The sequence below is a fragment of the Mustela erminea genome, chromosome 5, assembly GCF_009829155.1.
Source record: "Mustela erminea isolate mMusErm1 chromosome 5, mMusErm1.Pri, whole genome shotgun sequence".
In the NCBI taxonomy this organism is placed as follows: Eukaryota; Metazoa; Chordata; class Mammalia; order Carnivora; family Mustelidae; genus Mustela; species Mustela erminea.
In genome coordinates, this window is record NC_045618.1 from 72,023,544 (window position 1) to 72,041,939 (window position 18,396).

General features: G+C 36.8%; 1 protein-coding gene across 8 annotated transcripts in view; it reads right to left on the bottom strand.

The window, feature by feature from the left end:
- The window catches only part of MYO5A (myosin VA), a 199,203-nt gene that overhangs the window by 113,015 nt on the left and 67,792 nt on the right, over window positions 1–18,396 (bottom strand). For all 8 annotated transcript variants that reach the window (XM_032343758.1, XM_032343754.1, XM_032343756.1 and 5 more), the window contains exons 3-4: window positions 14,895–15,066; window positions 12,758–12,902 (exon numbers count right to left, since the gene is read on the bottom strand). In XM_032343758.1, coding sequence (XP_032199649.1) covers window positions 12,758–12,902; window positions 14,895–15,066 — 317 coding nt within the window. The remainder of the gene's footprint in view (window positions 1–12,757; window positions 12,903–14,894; window positions 15,067–18,396) is intronic.

An 18,396-nucleotide genomic window follows, 5' to 3' on the forward strand; every position in this document is an offset into this window, starting at 1 on the left:
TATTTGACAGGCAGAGATGACAAGTAGGCGGAGAGGCAGGCAGAGAGAGAGAAGGAGGAAGCAGGTTCCCTGCTGAGCAGAGAGCCCGATGCGGGGCTTGATCCCAGGACCCTGGGATCATGACCCGAGCCGAAGGCAGAGGCCTCAACCCACCGAGCCACCCAGGCGCCCCAACAGTTTTTAAATTTTTTAAGGGACTTTATTTTTTTTATATTTCCTGACTTCTTAGCAGAGAGTCTTCCCATCTTTCCCAAGCTTAGCAGAGCTTCCAATATATAAACAAGCACCAGTCTTCCATTACATAAAAGCTCCTCTGCATCAAGGCTCTATCCTTAGATCTGTCATATACGAGCTACGCAGCTTTGAGCAATTGCATGACCTCTCTGGTTTTCTCATCTTTCCTCATCTTTAAGGTTAAATAGTACCAAGGGTCCTTCTCAAATTCTAAAGTACTATAATCTAAAAGTCTAACTCTGGAGTTGTTTTTCAGATGCTGGATAGACAACAGCTTGCAGTTTAAGCCAGGATAAACTCTTGGAACCAAGGACAATTGGAAGAGGACAGGCCTACGGAGACTCAGATGGTCTTGAGTGGCCATATTTAAAATGGGCAACATTTCTTCTCTAGAGGGCCCCTGAATCTGAGATGACCAAAATCAATAAATGGCTACAAAGAGTAAAAATGTAAAATAATCAATTCACCTTTTTTAAAATTAAATGCAGAAGTAGAAATCTTTATAAAACAGGTATAGTAGGTACAATTTTAAAATGTTTTTCAGTTCTATGTGGCCATAGGAAGAAATGCCAAAAAGACAGAAAAAGAGTAGACACAGGTAGAAGAGAAGACAGAGAGGGATGAGAGAAGCATAACAGATAATAAAGACACACAAAAGGAAAAACAAGAAGGGTAGGATAGAGATGAGGAGAAAACACACAAAAACATCAGAGATAAAAATTTTGTGGTTCACACTTGCTTATCCCCTACAGAAAAATAAACCTAAAATGGATTAAAGACCTAATTTTGAGACCTGAAAACATAAAATTCCTAGAAGAAAACATAGGCAATAATCCCTTTGACATCAGCTGTAAAAACATTTTTCTAGATATGTCTCCTTTGGCAGGGGAAACAAAAGCAATATTTAAACTATTTTTATTTATGTTTTTTAAAATTTATTTATGTTTATTTATGTTTTACACAACAAAACAAAAAAGACAACCTACTGAATGAAGAGATTTGCAAATGATATAGCCAATAAGAGATCAATATCGAAACTATTTAAAGAACTTAACACAACTCCACACCAAAAAACCCCAAATAATCCAATTTTTAAATGGGCATAAGTCATGAACAAACACTTTTTCAAAGAAGACATCCAGATGGTCAACAGGCATGTGAAAAGATGCTCAACACCACTCATCATCAGGGAAATGTAAATTAAAACTACAATGAGCTATTACCTCACACCTGTCAAAATGGCTAAAATAAAAAATGAAGAAGTAAGTGTTGGTGAGGATGTGGAGAAAAAGGAACCCTTGTGCACTGTTGATGGGAATGCAAGCTGGTGCAGCCACTGTGGAAAACAGTATGGAGGTTCCTCAAAAAGTTAAAGATAGAATTACCTTATGATCTAGTAATTCTATTACTGGGTATTTAGCCAAAGAAAATTTTAAAAACTAATTTGAAGAAAGACAGGGAGAGAGAGAATCACTCCTATGCTTACTGTAGCATTATTTATAATAGCCAAAATATGGAAGCAACCCAAATGTCCACCCACAGATAAATGAATAAAAATACAGTATATAGACACAATGATATGTTACTCAGCCATAAGAAAGAATGAGATCTTGCCATTTGCAACAACATGGATAGACCTGGAAGGCATAATACTAAGTGAAATAAGTCAATCAAAGAAAGACAAATACCTTGATTTCATTCACGTGTGTAATTTAAGAAAGAAAATTAATGAAGAAAGGAAAAAAGACAAACAGAAAAGCAGACTTTTAAATATAAAGAACAAACTGGTGGTTACCAGAGGCAAGGTGGGGGGGGGGGGGGGATCAGTAAAATAAGTGAAGGGGATTAAGAGCACACTTATACTGATGAGCACTGAGTAAAGTATAGAATTGTTGAATCATTATATTGCAAATTTAAAACTAATCTAACACTGTATGTTAATCATACCTGGATTAAAAAAATAAAAATTAAAAAATTTTATGGTTCAAGGTGAATACCAGAGTCTACCCTCTTCTAGTCATTTGAGCTGTAAGCTTTATGTGGTTTTATATATATATATATATAAAATAATTTACTGTTCTTTGAAATTTTGCATATCTTATCAGCCAGTATTTATAATCCTTCAAGTGTTCCTGTTCTTTTATTACAAGAAACTTTTTTCTACTTTTGGGAGGTAGATATCACTTCAAAACCCTGATAAAAACACATTAAAGAACAAAGATTCTCTACTCTTCATCAGTCAGATCAATCTGGACTGTCTTAAGGACACGTGAAGCAAAGATTTATGATTTCTGGCTTGGCCAGTTTTCTCAAGGCCTCTAGAGTAATCCTAAATATCTGGGTACTGGGTGCCTTTGGAGGTAAGCTCTTCTGACCTAGTTTTATCAATGGTGGTTCCAGAGGCTCTAATGTGAACTAAAAGCCCCCACCTAAAAATACTGCTTCATTCATTTATTCAACAAACATGTAACGAGCAGTCACAATGTGCCAAACATTTTGTGAAGATAAAAGACTCCGGGATCATAGCCTTTTGAGAGAGATTGAAAGTATAGTTAAAATGAAGCACTTCATTACTTCACTCCATTTTAACAAGGAGGTCCACCCAGGATACCACCCAGGATGGAAGTGGTGGGAGATGAGGGGAGGGGATGTCAGGAAATGCTTTCTTAAAAAGGGGATGCTTTCATTGACTTTCACATGATGATTAGGAGAAAACTAGATTGAATGGGAAGAATGCAATGGGAATGAAACTACATAGTGGCACCTGAAACCTCAGGAAAAATGTATTCAAGAACAGAATATCCACTCTGGGTTGATGAAAGAGAAGAGTTTCACTTTAGTCCATTTCCATCCTTGGTCTTCAGTCCTTTTATTCAGTATATCTGTATCTAATTGGTCTGTCCAGCCTTTTCTTATATCTACTCAGTTTTCATTTTACATCAGGTGTATATAGATTTTCCTTCCTTTAAAAAAATGTAACCTCTCTAGTCTATCATGGTCATACTGAATATTACTCGTATTTTCTAAGACCATCAACTTGTTCTCTGCAAATTTAATGAGCATACTTTTCAGTCACATCAAGATCACTCAAGACTAAATTAAGTAATGCCAACCTCAGGCCTGACTCATATGGAAGACAATTTAATATTTTCACCCACGTTGATATTGACTCTCTGATAACCACTGGGTGTTGCTGTTTACCTTAGTTAAGTGGACAAGCACCTACATCTAATTTTTAGCTTATAAGTGAACATGTGTGCATGAAACAAAATCTCGAGTTTTACTTTTTTTCAGGCAATCAATCTAATTGTTTCTCCCTTATCTGAGCCTTTGTTAAAAAGAGAAAATACTAAGTTCATGTGATACAAAGCTTTCTTCCAATGCTGTGCCTTTAGTGTGATTACGTGACTTCACTTGAGATTCTAATCCCTATCTCTCTTGTTAAGAGCTGTTAAATTTTTCTACATCATTATCACTCATCAAAATCAAGCTGCTGTGCTCTGTGTTCTCATGATTTCCGGTTCTGATGAATCTCAAGAACACTTTTTTTTTAGTTTTTATTTTAATTCCAGTTAGTTAACATACAGTGTTATATTAGTTTCAGCTGTACAATACAGTGATTCAACAATTCCATAATATCATCTGGTGCTCAGCACAAGTGCCCTCCTCCACCCCATCACCCATTTCAACCAACCCCCATCCACCTCCCCTCTGGTAACCATCAGTTTGTTCTCTATAGTTAAAGAGTCTGTTTCATGCTTTGTTTATCTCTCTCTTATTTTTTTCCCTTTGCTTGTTTCTTTTGTTTCTTAAATTCCACATAAGAGTGAAAGCATATAGCAATTGTCTTTCTCTGACTTATTTCAATTAGCATTATTATACTCCCTAGCTCCATCCATTCAAGAAGAAAAGATTTAAATTCTAAAGGTGACATCAGACAATGACTTCACAATGACAATATTTAGTATTATTTTTTAAGTTACATATTTCCTCTAAAAAGATGTGCAGGCAGACTGGTGAAAGTTGTGCTTTAGAGAGGTAGACACTGTTCAGGAAATGGAAAGAAATGTTTCCTAGAGATATGTACTAAGGTCAGTCAGTTCCTACTGAGGAACCGCTCACATGGCATTAAGATCCTCTCTGGTCAAACTGACTTCTCTGTGCCATCACTCCAGAGCCTATAAGATTAACATAACAAGGCCGTAACAGAAATATGCAGTTACATATGTTTGTGACTTTTATAGACTTGTATTACCTGTATTTTATTCCTTCCACAGCCTTATGGGGTAGCTAGTGCCCACTAAGCGCCACATTTATATGTAAAGAATCCTGAAGAGCAATCATATACCAGGCACTAAGCTAGTCTCAAACTAAAACCTGGGTGGGATCATGAAAAATACATAAAAATCAGACAGATGAAGAAGCACAGAAAAGGATATTCTCGACTGAATAAAATGTGCACCAATACAAGTATGCAATGTTAGTTTGAGGGAATAGATGTGTTAAGAAGAGGGGAGAGTAGCTGAAAGTAAGAAAGTGAAATGACAAAGGAGAAAAGCTTTGGGGTCTCAAAGCGAGAACTACATCTCCACTTCCAGATGCTGTTTATTAGCATGATAGTCTGACAAGTTATTTTCCTCAGTTTCCTCACCTGTAAAGCAGGGGTGATGATGCCTGCTCCCAGGGATGTGAGGAAGATTAGAGGAAGCAAGCCTGACACCATGCTTGGACACAGCAGGTATCAAAACATGGCAGCTATTCATTAATGTAAGTTAATCTACCTTTATGGATCATACATGAGATTCCTCATCATATAGCATATATTACTTCAAGTCTATTTGCATAAGTGGGATACTTGGTACCATAGGGCAGCTGAGTCACTGTTGGTAACAGCAGAGCTTTTATAATCTGTACCAGCCCTCAGGCAAGGAGCTCCGGACAGCGATGCACGCAGAGACTCCCAGTCATGTGAAAGAAGGAGCCACCCTCAGAAAAGGCCTAGCAGTGAACAGTCAAGAGGAATCAACTAGATGAGAGGCTGAAGTGGATGAGAAGAGAATGGAGACATAAAACTCCTTAATGATGAAGACGTGATGACAGTAACACCTATACTGCAAGACTTACCATTTTTAAAAAAGAGTGTATTTTTAACATTTTTATTGAGGTATAGTTGACCTATAATGTTACATTAGTTTCAGGTGTACAACATAGTGATTCAGTAACTCTCTCTGTTATGCTATTCAGAGTGCTTTTATGTTTATCATTTAAGATAATTTTCACCTTTGAAGTAAGCATGACAGCATTATTTTTTCCACGTTATGGAAAATATTACTATTTACTATTAGTTAGACGGGTTATCTAAGGTTAGAGCAGAGCTCTACGAATGACGTCACATACTGCATCCCCTGGTTTCCAAGAAGAAAGTACACCATGCTCCTTCTGCTCTGCTCCACAGCTCCTTACCAGTCTGCTCTCCACTAGAAGAGCAACATACTTATTAATTAGTCTCCATGGAACAGAAAGGTAACAAATGCACACCACACAACAACGTTAAGTGTCAAGGTAAACCAGCCAGTGAAACTGTTCCATTGTGTCGGCAATAAAACTGAGACAGAGGCAGACAAGGAGATATAACCTTGTGTAGTTATTTACTGATGCAGTTGTGATTTATACAGATATCTTTTTGATTTCACCAAGGTTATACATGTAAGTATCTAATTTCAAGAAAACCCATAAATGAAACTTAGTAAAAAAAAATTATTTACCATTCTCAATGGGGAAAAAATATACCACATTAAAGTATTTAAGAAATACTGTTTTTAAGGAAACAAAAGAAAAAAAGCTTTTGTTTTAAGGAAAATAATATTGTCATTTAGTTACCAAAGAACAGTCAGTTCCAGCATGAGAAAAGACTGATATAAATGGGACACAAGAATATAAGAAGAAAAACAGACAGAGCAGCCCACTGACATTTTCTCTTCTGTAAGTCAACAAGACTATTAAAGTAAGAGGGCTGACTCTGAAGGTGTTCTATGAGGACACTGTTCTCTGTAAGGGACATGCTTAAAAAGGAGTCCCAAGTCAAGGATCCTGGGTTACTGCTACTCTCTCATGGGCCATATAGCTACTGGGGAAGAAACACTTCTGTCAGCTTTGCTTGGAGGATAGATATCAAAAATAAAACTCCACCCTTCCTCCTCCCATGCTCCCACTCCACTTGTACAGCTGCTCTTCCTTCAATATCCTCTGTCTCAGTAAATGGCAACTCCCATCTTTCAGGTACTTGGACCAAATACCTTGCCACCATCCCAGACTCCTCTCTTTCTCTCATAGCCTCACATAAGCAAGGCTTTGTCCATTCTTTCTTAAAAATACATCCAGAGGGACATCTGGGTGGCTCTGTCAATTGAGCATCTGCCCTCGGCTTGGGTCATGATCCCAGGATCCAGGGATCAAGTTCCACATCAGGCTCCCTCTCCCTCTGCCTTTTGCTCCCCCTGCTTGTGCCCTCTCTCTGACAAATAAGTAGATAAAATCTTAAAAAATAAAAATAAAAATACATCCAGAATCCATCCATTCACTTTTACCTTCTCCATTAATATCTTCTTTAACTAGATTATCATTATTTCTTGCTTGGATCAATACAAAAAACTCCTAACTAGTCTTCTGGATTCTACCCGCATCCCAACACCAACAGTTCTTTTAATTTTTGCTTGTTTTTCTAACTAGTTTTGATACTATTTCAAACTTGTGGAAAATTGCAAAACTAGTAAAATGAACTCTCATATACGCTTTACTCAAATTCACCAATTGTTTAGGTTTTGCCTGTTTGTTTTATTAACTTCTCTGTTTCTTTTATTTTTATATTTTCTGAAATATTTAAGAGTGGGTTACAGACATGATGCCTCCTATATAATTTAGAGTAATATACTTCCTCAGAACAGTGTCCGGCTTTTACCTATTTACAATAATCAAAATCATGAAACATAGTATTGATATGGTAGTAGTATTTAGTCTATGGTCTATACTCTAACATTCAGCAATGTTGTTCCCTACATAGTTACCTTTCCTCCCCAGTCACCAAGGATTCAATGCAGAATATTCATTGCACTTAACTAGCATATAATGCTCATCTCCTTTAATCCTAAATAGTTCCTCAGCCTTTCTTTGACTTTTTTGATCTTCATAATTTTGAAGAGCATATACATTTATTTTGGAGAATGCCCTCATTTTCAGTTTTTCTGGTGTTTCCTCCCAATTAGATTCAGGACATGCATTTTTTGGCAGCAATCTATGGTCGATTTTTATCATAGCTGCAAGATCAAGCCATTCCTCTGCTCAAAACTCACACCCAGAGAAGAAGTCAAATTTGCTACAATACCCCACATGGCCTTGTAGAGTTCTTGCAGTTTATGATCTCTCTGCCTGGAATATCCTTCCTCAGATATGTGAATGGTACACTCTATCCTTTCCTTCATGTAATTATTCAAAAGACAGCTTTATTTGTTATGGAAGTAGGTAAGTTGATACCAAAGTATATACAGAAAAAACAAACATCTAAGGATAGCCAGGAAAATAATGAAAAGGACAAACTATGAGAGGGTTTAATGATACCAAACATTAAAAAATATTCTGAAGGGGTGCCTGGGTGGCTCATTTGATTAAGTGTCTGACTCTTGATCTCAGCTCAGGTCTTGATCTCAGGGTCATAAGTTCAAGCCCCATGCTGGGCTTGGAGCCTACTTTAAAAAAAAAAATTACTACAGAGGCACTATAATTATAACAGTGTGGTACTGGGACATGAATAGATAAAGGGAGGTGAAAAGAACATAGAGAAGAAATTGATCCAAAAACATAAGAAAACCTAGGATATGCTAAATGGCATCTGAAAGAACTGGAGCCAAATGGGTTTCTTAATAAAGTGATGCTGAATAACCAGATAGCCATTTGGAAAAAAGATAAATTTAGATCCATATCTCATATCATACAAAAGAATAAACTTCAGGGGCGCCTGGGTGGCCCAGTGGGTTAAAGCCTCTGCCTTCGGCTCAGGTCATGATTCCAGGGTCCTGGGATTGAGCCCCCACATCGTGCTCTCTGCTCAGCGGGGAGCCTGCTTCTCCCTCTCTCTCTGTCTGCTTCTCTATTTGTGATCTCTGTCAAATAAATAAATAAAATCTTTAAAAAAAGAAAAAAGAATAAACTTCAATTGAATCAGAGATCTAAAGGTACATTATAAAACAACACAAAGAGTAGGAGAAAACATGGATGAGGGGAACCTAGGTGGTTCAGTCATTAAGCATCTACCTTCAGCTCAGGTCACGATCCCAGAGTTCTGGGACTGGTCCTACATCAGGCTCCCTGCTCAATGGGAAGCCTGCTTCTCCCTCTCCCGCTCCCACTGCTTGTGTTCCCTCTCTTGCTGTGTCACTCTCTGTCAAATAAATAAATAAAATCTTTTTAAAAAAAGAAAGAAAACATGGATGAATTTCTCTTTTCTCTTGGTATAGGGAAAGGCTTTTAACAATGACTCAAAATACAGAGTAATAAAAAAAAGACTGATTATTTTGCATAGGAAAATAACAGCATAAACGAAATAAAAAGAAAACGTATAAGTAGGATGGGGAATATTTGCAATATATACCATAGGCAAAGGGCTAATATCTCTAACGTATTTTTTAAAATTCTTGAAATTGAGGATCAAAGGACTAAAAACACAATAGAAAAATTGAAACAGACATGAATGGACAGTTTACCACATAAACAAAGAAACAAATACATCAATAAAAAGTCTCTTAAACACATGTAAAGATGTAAACTCACTCATATTTAAAGAAATACAAATGAAAACAACATTGAGATACCACTGGATAGTAAAGAACTAAAAAGAAAGACTACACAGTTTTTGTTGATGAGGCTATAGGGAAGCAGGGACTCTTGAACATTTTTGGCAGAAATACAAACCAGTACAAATCTTCTAGAGGGAATTTTGTAGGCAATACCTACAAAACTACATTTACACCTAGATTTTGACCTAGCAATGTCAATGGCTGTTAAAATTAGTAAAGTGAAAGTATGATGAGAAACAGGATATTTGCACAGTCTCAAAGTATTTTCCTATAATACACTTACTAATTTTAAAGTTTAAAATAAGTAATTATAGTAGAGAAATCTGGTAGATACCGGCATAACCAAGTGATCAAACTTAACATCCCCAGTAACTGGCATCTTGTGTCTCCTCTATATGATGAAGGGCATACCACTTCTGTGAGGATCCTGCCCCAAATGCATGGCTAGCCTCAATCTAACCCAGAGAAAACCATAAACTTTCAGAAGGGGAAGAATTTTTGCAGTCTGTTTTGTCTAATTCTTCTATTGCCATGTCCTCAGGGTCTACAAGATAGCTGGCTAGCATTCTTCCAAGTTGTCAAAGCCATGAAAGGAAAGAGGACGAACAGATGGTCCTAGATAGGAGGAGCCTAAGGAGACAGAACTAGGTGCAATGTATGATTCTAGATTGGATCCTAGAACAGAAAAAGCACATCAGAGGGGAAATGATGAATGTGATCAAGATTTTTAGACTACTTAAAAGTATTATATCAATGTGAATTTCCTTGTTTCAGTTATTTACTACAGCTGGATGTAGGGTATAAGGTACCTCTGTGTACTGTTTGTCCACACTTAAGCTCAAGATTTTTTTTTTACGTTTGAAAGAAAAAAGGTGCGGGGAGAGATAGCTTTACAAGGAGGCTCTCCCTGAGCCTAGCATATATGCCCTTTGGCCCACCTAACATTACCTACTTCTCTGACTTTATTTTCCAGAAAAGCACTTATTAATATATGATAAACTGTATCTTATTTACTGTTATTGTTTATCATGCCTCACTTCAGGAGAGTAAGAATTTTTGTCTATTTGTCTCACTTGTCTGCTGCTGTGTCCCCCATGCCTGGGACAGTGTGCTGGTGGTGTTCAGTAAAGGTCTACTGAACAAGTAGCCGTTACCTTCCCTGAAGTTGTAGGGGCCTCTAAGGGTACCAGGTCTCACATGTGGTGAATACGGCACATCTCCACTCAGTAAGGAAAAGATGATAAGAAAGGATCCTGCAATATCTAGCTCCCACTGTATGCCTAAGAGACATGGACTGTTTAGCAGCTGCAGCACATCTTATGTGCACAGATTTACTCATATACATGGTGGACTTAGGAAAGACTGAACCGTATTTTAAAACTGGCTTGGAAACAGAATTGAGCAAAGGGGAAAGCAGCAAGCAAACCTGCAGTAATTGCAATGACTGGCTGAGTCACAGGGAAATAATTTGGGGGGGTGGAGGGGCTGGGTGGAAACCAAAGTAAATCCAGGGTTTAAAAGCCAGAAATACGGGACGCCTGGGTGGCTCAGTTGGTTGGGCGGCTGCCTTCGGCTCGGGTCATGATCCCGGCGTCCTGGGATCGATTCCCACGTCGGGCTCCTTGCTCAGCAGGGAGCCTGCTTCTCCCTCTGCCTCTGCCTGCCATTCTGTCTGCCTGTGCTCACTCTCTCCCCCTCTCTCTCTCTGATAAATAAATAAAATCTTTAAAAAAAAAAAAATAAAATAAAATAAAAAATAAAAGCCAGAAATACTCACATAAATCTAACACTATTCTTGGGTTTCTCTCACAAAAATGCTAAGAACCAAACTTTCATTTTTAAAATTAGTTTTTTAAAGAAGTCATATCATTCTCTAGGAGCAGTATAACACTTTTTGGAGACAATTTTTAGGTCCTGGCACTCCCGGCAATTCCTTCTCTGCCCAGTAGTTCTCTGGCTGTACTTGTGTGGTGCTAACATTTTATCGAATGCTCCAGTGCCATACACATCAAATATTGGTGGGCTTTTCTCATTTTAGGGAAAAAATTGTGCTGATAGATGGAATTTAAAAGCTTAAAAAAAAAATGACATTTCTGGGGCACCTGAGAGGCTCAGCCAGTTGAGTGGCCGACTTTCAGTTTGGCTCAGGACATGATCTCGTGGGTTGTGGGACTGAGATCCCCCCAGAGAGCTCCATGCTCAGTGGAGGGTCTGCTTCAAGATTCTCTCCCTCTGCCCCTTCCCACCACTTGCATGCACCCAACTCTCTCTCTCAAATAAATAAATCCTTTTAAAAAAATGTAACCTTTCTTACACTTTTGACACTCATTTCCATTTTATAACAGAATCTGCTATAATAAGCATATTATGAAGTACAAAACTATATTTAGTCATTTTATATTTAATATGATAATATTTCATAGTGTTAGACCAATGGAATTTGAAAGCTAGTCTTCCTAGTTATGTGGCCTTAGGAAAGTTAAGTAACTTCTCAAGTGCTTAAGTTTTCTCAGTTGTAAAATGAAGATTAATAATAACTCCAACCTCAAAAGGTTGTTAGGAGGATAAAATTACTTAGCAAGATGGAAGGCAATTAAACAGTGCCTTGCACAGAGAGAGTACTTAATAAGTCTTAGCGATTATTAGAACAATAATATTTTATTAATAAAAGGGCATAATGACTTCTATGGACTCTGGCAGGGAAATAATTCTAAAATTCTGTTATGTGCTGGCCCAATTATGTCAAACAAACACCCTTGTTGCTTGGAAAGGAGAAAATAAAACCTCCACAGTATTTTTTTTCTCTCCACTTCATAAATTGCTTCAGGGTTTCCCACAGCATATTTATAATATGCTGGTTCTTTCCTGAAGACTGGAGCAATGAGTTAAATGTATACTATACTATACATCCATAGTTTTGATTTTCATTATATTACATTATTAACAGCACAATCTAGTCTTGAAAGTAGCTTTTTTTCCCTCTGGTTTTCTACTCTCAAAATGTTAGGTTTCCAGGGTTAATATTAAAGACATTTTACTGATGCTGTTAAGGATCACTGGTCTCTAGAACATAAGAGTAACATTAAATTTACAGTTTCCTTGGTATTTAATTCTCTAAGATACAGACAGATTTCATCTTCTTCTTAGGCCTTTTCTTTCTGGTCTGCCGCTCATTAGCTGAAGGATAGTGGGAGCAGGACCTCACACCGCCAGTCCTCGATCCTCTCCTCTGTAAACATAGCATCTGTCCTCCCATAGTCACAGCAGCAGGAGATTCCAAAGGCAGGTTTTTTTTTTTTTTTAAATTTTTAATTTTTTTTTTATTAACATATAATGTATTATTAGCCCAGGGACACAGGTCTGAATCGCCAGGTTTACACACTTCACAGCACTCACCATAGCACATACCCTCCCCAGTGTCCATAACCCCACCCTCCTCTCCTGACCCCTCTCCCTCCAGCAACCCCAAACGCAGTTTTTAAGACTGTATGTCCTTTTATAAATACAAGGTTTTTAAATAATAATGTAGACCATTTGAAATAATCAAGGCTGCTTATTTAATAATAATTTACCAGCTGCTCTTCACTACATTTTAAAATATCTATGACTTGGCAGAGAAGAAGCAATCATATCTAGTAGGAATCATGAAAAAAATAAATAGAGCTTTCACCAACCTGGCCATTTGCTTGTAAGCTTCTTCAGCTACTGCAAAGATATGCGGATCCATGTCACCCATATTCTGACCACTATATGCATTAATAATATCTTCTCCATAAATAGGCAGCTGTTCATAAGGATTTATAGCTACTAGGACTATACCTGGGGGAGGGGTAAAAAAGCAAAAGAAGTTAATGATATACTAATGGACATATAAACCTGGTAAAGTGAGAATCACAGTCAACACAAATTTCAATTTCAGTTAATCCTGAACTAACAAATTGTTTAACAAATTGTTAAAGATCAAAATATATCATAGCCTTTGCTCTGAACCTGTTATACCTAGACCTAACTAAAACTCCATTTTAAAACATTAAGCTGTTAAAAATAAAAACTATGGTAATGTTAAAACAACTTTAAATATTTTCATAATATTTCAATAAAATATTCAATATTCAATTTAATAATAGAAAATACTCAATATTCAATAAAATATTCAATAAATACTGAAATATTCAATAAAATAAAATAAAATAAAAAATTTACTACTAGAAATTTATCCAAATGAAATAATCAGACATTCAAGCAAAAGTTTTTTTTCATAAAGATATTTATCATAGTATCATTCACAAGAGTGAAAATTAGAAACAAACAAAATATATAACAAAGGAAGAGTAGCCAAATATTTAGTTACATTCATAAGACAGATTATGCTACCACCACAGAATTACATTTTTATTAAAGAATATTAAATGTCATAGCAAAAGATGACACAAAACTATATACAGATTAATTCCAATTTCATATCTATTTATACTTTCTCACATATACACACATATAGGATATATCAACATAATACTGGTTATTTTTCAATAGTAAATTACATATGTAACTATTTTTCCTTTTTTATACTTTTTTGTATGTCTTTAAAGTTTATAGTTGGTGTATACTGACTTAATAAAGTCCTTCAATCAACAAATATTTATTCAGCTCCAAGTATGTCTCAAGTCTTTCCTGAGTGCTAGGTTTATAACAGTAAACAAAAAAAGACAAAGCTTTATTCTCATAGACCTTATATTCTAGTGGGAAATTGAGACAATTAACAAGATAAAAAATAAATATCACAGGTTAGATAGTAGAAAGGAAAAGGGAGAAAAATTAAACAGAGAAAGAAGATGGAAACTAAGGAGTGGAGTAGGGGTTTATGATTTAGATAAGACAAGCATGGGAGTCTTCACCAAGGAGGTAACATATATGCAAGAAAAAGATAAATGGAAAAATGAAAATTGAGAAACAGAAGTATTTGGTTCATAGATAAGGAAGAAAAAGAGTTAGTATGAAGGATGCAAGAGGTATAAATTCCTTTATGAAGAGAAGATAGCTGTCCCTGTCCAAAGCAGGGGAGTAAGGAAGAAATGATGAGCATGGAGTTGGTCACCCAAGCAAACAGACCTAGAAGAAAATGAATGAAATCCCAGACCAGAGCCCAGAAGAGAGTTATCAGGGAAAGAAAGATAAGAAGTCAGTAGAGAAAAGAGCCAGGGACAAGGTAGAAAATAAAATAAAGAAAAAAAATAGAGAGAGAGAGAAAGAAGAGACAAAAGAAGGAAAAGGAGGAAAAAATCCCAAAGTACCTGGTGCTTTATATCTAAGAGAAAGAAAAAAGAATCCTGAGCTGAGTCACTGGCAGCTAATACTGTAACAAGCATGGGCCCAGACCAGCATATGAGGCAAGAACAGTTACCTTGAGTCCTCAGTCCTGCACTGAGAACAAGAGAACACTGAACTTCTCGAAACCGCACTTTGAACATCTACTCTTCTTGAGTAACAGTCCTTGTATGAGATGAAAGTCACTGGCAAACCAGTCACTGAATTTGTCAAATGACTTCTTTGGGAGGAAGAAAATCTAAAAGATGGACCCAGTTCGGTTCTTTTTTTTTTTTCCTGAGCAAAATTATGTAAGTTCACAAAAGAGCTTATTCAGCACAAAATGCAACTAGCTAATGAACATGGTAATCTTGTTTAACTCTTTAGTGATTCTCTCTCTAGGAGGAACCCAACTGCAGCCTTCTTTCCCCCACGCACAGTAATTCTGTGGCTATGTCTATCAGAGGAAGGAGTTCACGGTCCACTCAGAAAGCAAGGTACACTTACCACAATACGTATAAATAAGTTTGGAGTCAATAAAGCGGACTCTGAGATTGTGGAGCACAGCAGGCTCATGAAGATAGCTGAGGGCTGTGAGGTCATTTTCACCCACAAGTATGTCAGGGTTTCTCAAATGAGGCAGTTCCTTGGTCTTTGGATCTAGACGATATTCCAAATCCTGAAAGTATACAAGATATAGAATCTGGATAAATCATAGCAATAAAAGTAAAACAGGCCCATACACTTTGCTTATTTTCTATTCCTGATATGACTCTCAGCTATTAAATGCATTCTTTTCCTGACACCTTCCAAAGCCACAGAAACTGGTGGAAATGGAAGTCTTCTTTTTCACTAGATGTATTAACAAATTAATACAAATATTGAGAATTTTTGCTAATACAGTTTGAGAAGTTTAGACTTTTTAGAAAATTTTTTCATTTTTTCCATTTTTAAAATTTAAATTCAATTAATTAGCATATAATGTATCATTGGTTTCAGAACTAAGTTTAGACTTTTTTAACCCAATTACTGAACCAGAAGTTTTGGGTTTTAATTTTTTTTTTTTTTTTAAGTAGGCTCCATGCTGGGATTGAACTCATGACCCTGAGATCAAGATTCAAGTTGAGATCAAGGGTAGGATGCTTAACTGACTAAGCCACCCAGACACCCCTGAACCAGAAGTTTTTCATCTTTAAAAAACATTTCTCTCTCTCTCCCTTCACCTGTGATAAGCGAATAAGCAATAAAGAATGGTTAAGAGCTTGACTCTAGAGCCAGATCAACCCAGGTTCAAATCCTGAAACTAGTACTTCTTTTGTGGTCTTGGATAAGTTATTCAATGTGAATCCTTCATTGGTAGAAAGGGCATAATAAAAGTAGCTTGCAGGGGTGTGATAAAAATTAAACGAGGCACGGTGCCTGGGAGGCTCAGTCATTAAGCATCTGCCTTCAGCTCAGGTCATGATCCCAGTGTCCTGGGATCAGAGTCCCATATCAGGCTCCCTGCTCAGTGGGGATCCTGCTTCTCCCTCTCCAGGTTCCCCATGCTTGTGTTTCCTCTCTCTCTGCTATCTCTCTCTGTCATAAATAAATTAAAAATCTTAAAAAAAAATTAAATGAGGCAATGTATGGCATGTAGAAATACCTGGGAACCCCTGAACATTGAGAGGTCCAAGAATCCCCTGAAATTAAGTGTAAATGTATATATGTCCATATGTGTATATATATACACATATGTGTATTATATTTTGGAAAGACAGTCCTTAGTTTTCATTTGATTTTCTTTAATGAGGTTGATTGGCCTACAAATTTAAGAAGTACTACTCAATTTAAAACCAAGGAAATATGGCTTTATGGCAAAGCCAAGCATGCAAATTATCACACAAAGAGGCATTAAGGACAAATAACATATTACAAGTAAAAAGGCAAAAAAATGAAATGTAACTGTAGAGAAGGACTAGCTGGTTTTGTAAAAAGCCACTTTTCTTAACACTGCAGAGATAAACGGATGTCATATATTCAAAATAGATTGGAATAAACTATGCTAAATGGAGAAGAATTTACCATCTGCCCTTTGACCTCTCTCTGTCTGTTTGTTATGGATGTAATGTCCTTGCATTGATCCCTGTATTACATAAAAGCCACTTCTGTCTATGCAATCTCAGGCAGAACTACTTAATGTCTCTGGGCATTGGCTTCCTTATTTGGAAAATAGTTATATTACCTACCAATCTACAGGGTTGTTGTGAGAATTAACCTAAGAAAATATAGCTCACAGTGCCTAATTTTGTGCCTAACACAGAGTAGTTGAATTCTTTAAATTTGGCATTCAAGGCCCTACTCTACTATGGCCTAATTCTTCCCTGCCTTCTTTCCACCTAAACTTGCCTCTGTTTTGCTCTCTTGAAATCCATCCTCTGTATGGCCACCAATGAGTCTTTTCTAAAACACAAATCCAGCATCCTTTCTCTGTTTAAAAATACTACAATCACTCCCCATCACACATCACTTGATGTCCCAGAGTTTTAGGATGATAACCAGGCCATCTGTGATGTGGTTCCAGCCCCCATCCTCTTGCCAGTCCTGTACTCTTACTTTGCATTCTAACAACATGGAACTTGTTTAGTTCCCCGAATGCACATTACTGTGCACACCTCCCTGCCTTTGCATGGGCTTTTCTGGATTCCTGAAATGCACTTCCCCTCATCTATTTGTTCTTCACACCATGCCTCCCGATCCGTTACCTTCACCAGCCCGTCTACCCACTCCTCACTCTGTTCTACTTCTGTTCCTGGCTTTTACTTGTTATATCATGTCACACTATTCATAAATATATCTATTTCTCTTACCTAACACTGATGTCAGAGAGCACCTTTTGCCACTTCTTAACATGCTGTATAGCAGAAACTTTAATATGTGAGCCTAGAACTAGAACACACATCTTTCTAAATCTCTGCTCTAATCAACTTGTTATATTCACTAACACCAAAATACGCTCTGCTACTCAAAGGGTCTACCCATTTCTCCTTGTCAATCCAAATTTTATCCTACCTTTAAGGTTAATTAAAATTCTTCTTCCCCCTCGACTCCTTCCCTGACAAAGCAGCTCATAATGAAATTTCCCTCTTAGGCATCCTAAAGTCATTACTATCTTTACAACATAGCGAGTGGTTGTGATCACAAATCATGAAGACAAATTTTCTGGCTTAAAATCCAACCTTCATCCCTTAATACCTGTATAATCTTGAACAATCCCTCTGAGCTCTAGTTTCTTTATCCATAAAGTGGTAATAACAACAGCCCCACTTCACACAATTGTTGTGAGGATTAAATGAGTTACAGCAAGTAAAACACTTAGAACTATGTCTGGCACAAAGTAAGTGTTCAATACATGCTAACTCCCAGGTAGCACTACTCATTTGGTAATAGTTCGTCATAACCTTTTGATATCTTTAACATCGTGGTGTTGAATCTTTAGATTCTATGCTTTATGTAACTTTTCATGTATTTATATCTAGTTTCCCTGGCTAGACTATAAGTTATATAAGGAAAACTAGTGTCACAGAGGTGTTTAAAAAAACAGTGTGACAAGCCTTGTCAAATGCCATGGAGAGGTCAAGTAGGTAGAACTAGGACGTGTCTATCCATGCAGTGAATGCAGACAGGAAAGTATAGGGAAGCAATTGGTTTTATGTTTTTCTGATTGCTAACAAACTGCTTTATATGTAATACTTTGTCAGTAAACATTTTTCAAATGATTAGGTCCAGTAAATATCAAATCTCAGACTGGCTCTTTAAGCAATGTTCTCTTAGTTACCATGAAGTTAATGCTAGCCTAAACAAAGTAAACAGGCACATCTTTGGGAGGATTAGAAGTGAATCTAAACCTAATCATAACAAATTCATAGCCCACAATACCGGATTTTTAAAGTTGGTTTTTTTTTTTTTTTAAAGATTTTATTTATTTTATTTGACAGACAGAGATTACAAGTAGGCAGAGAGGCAGGCA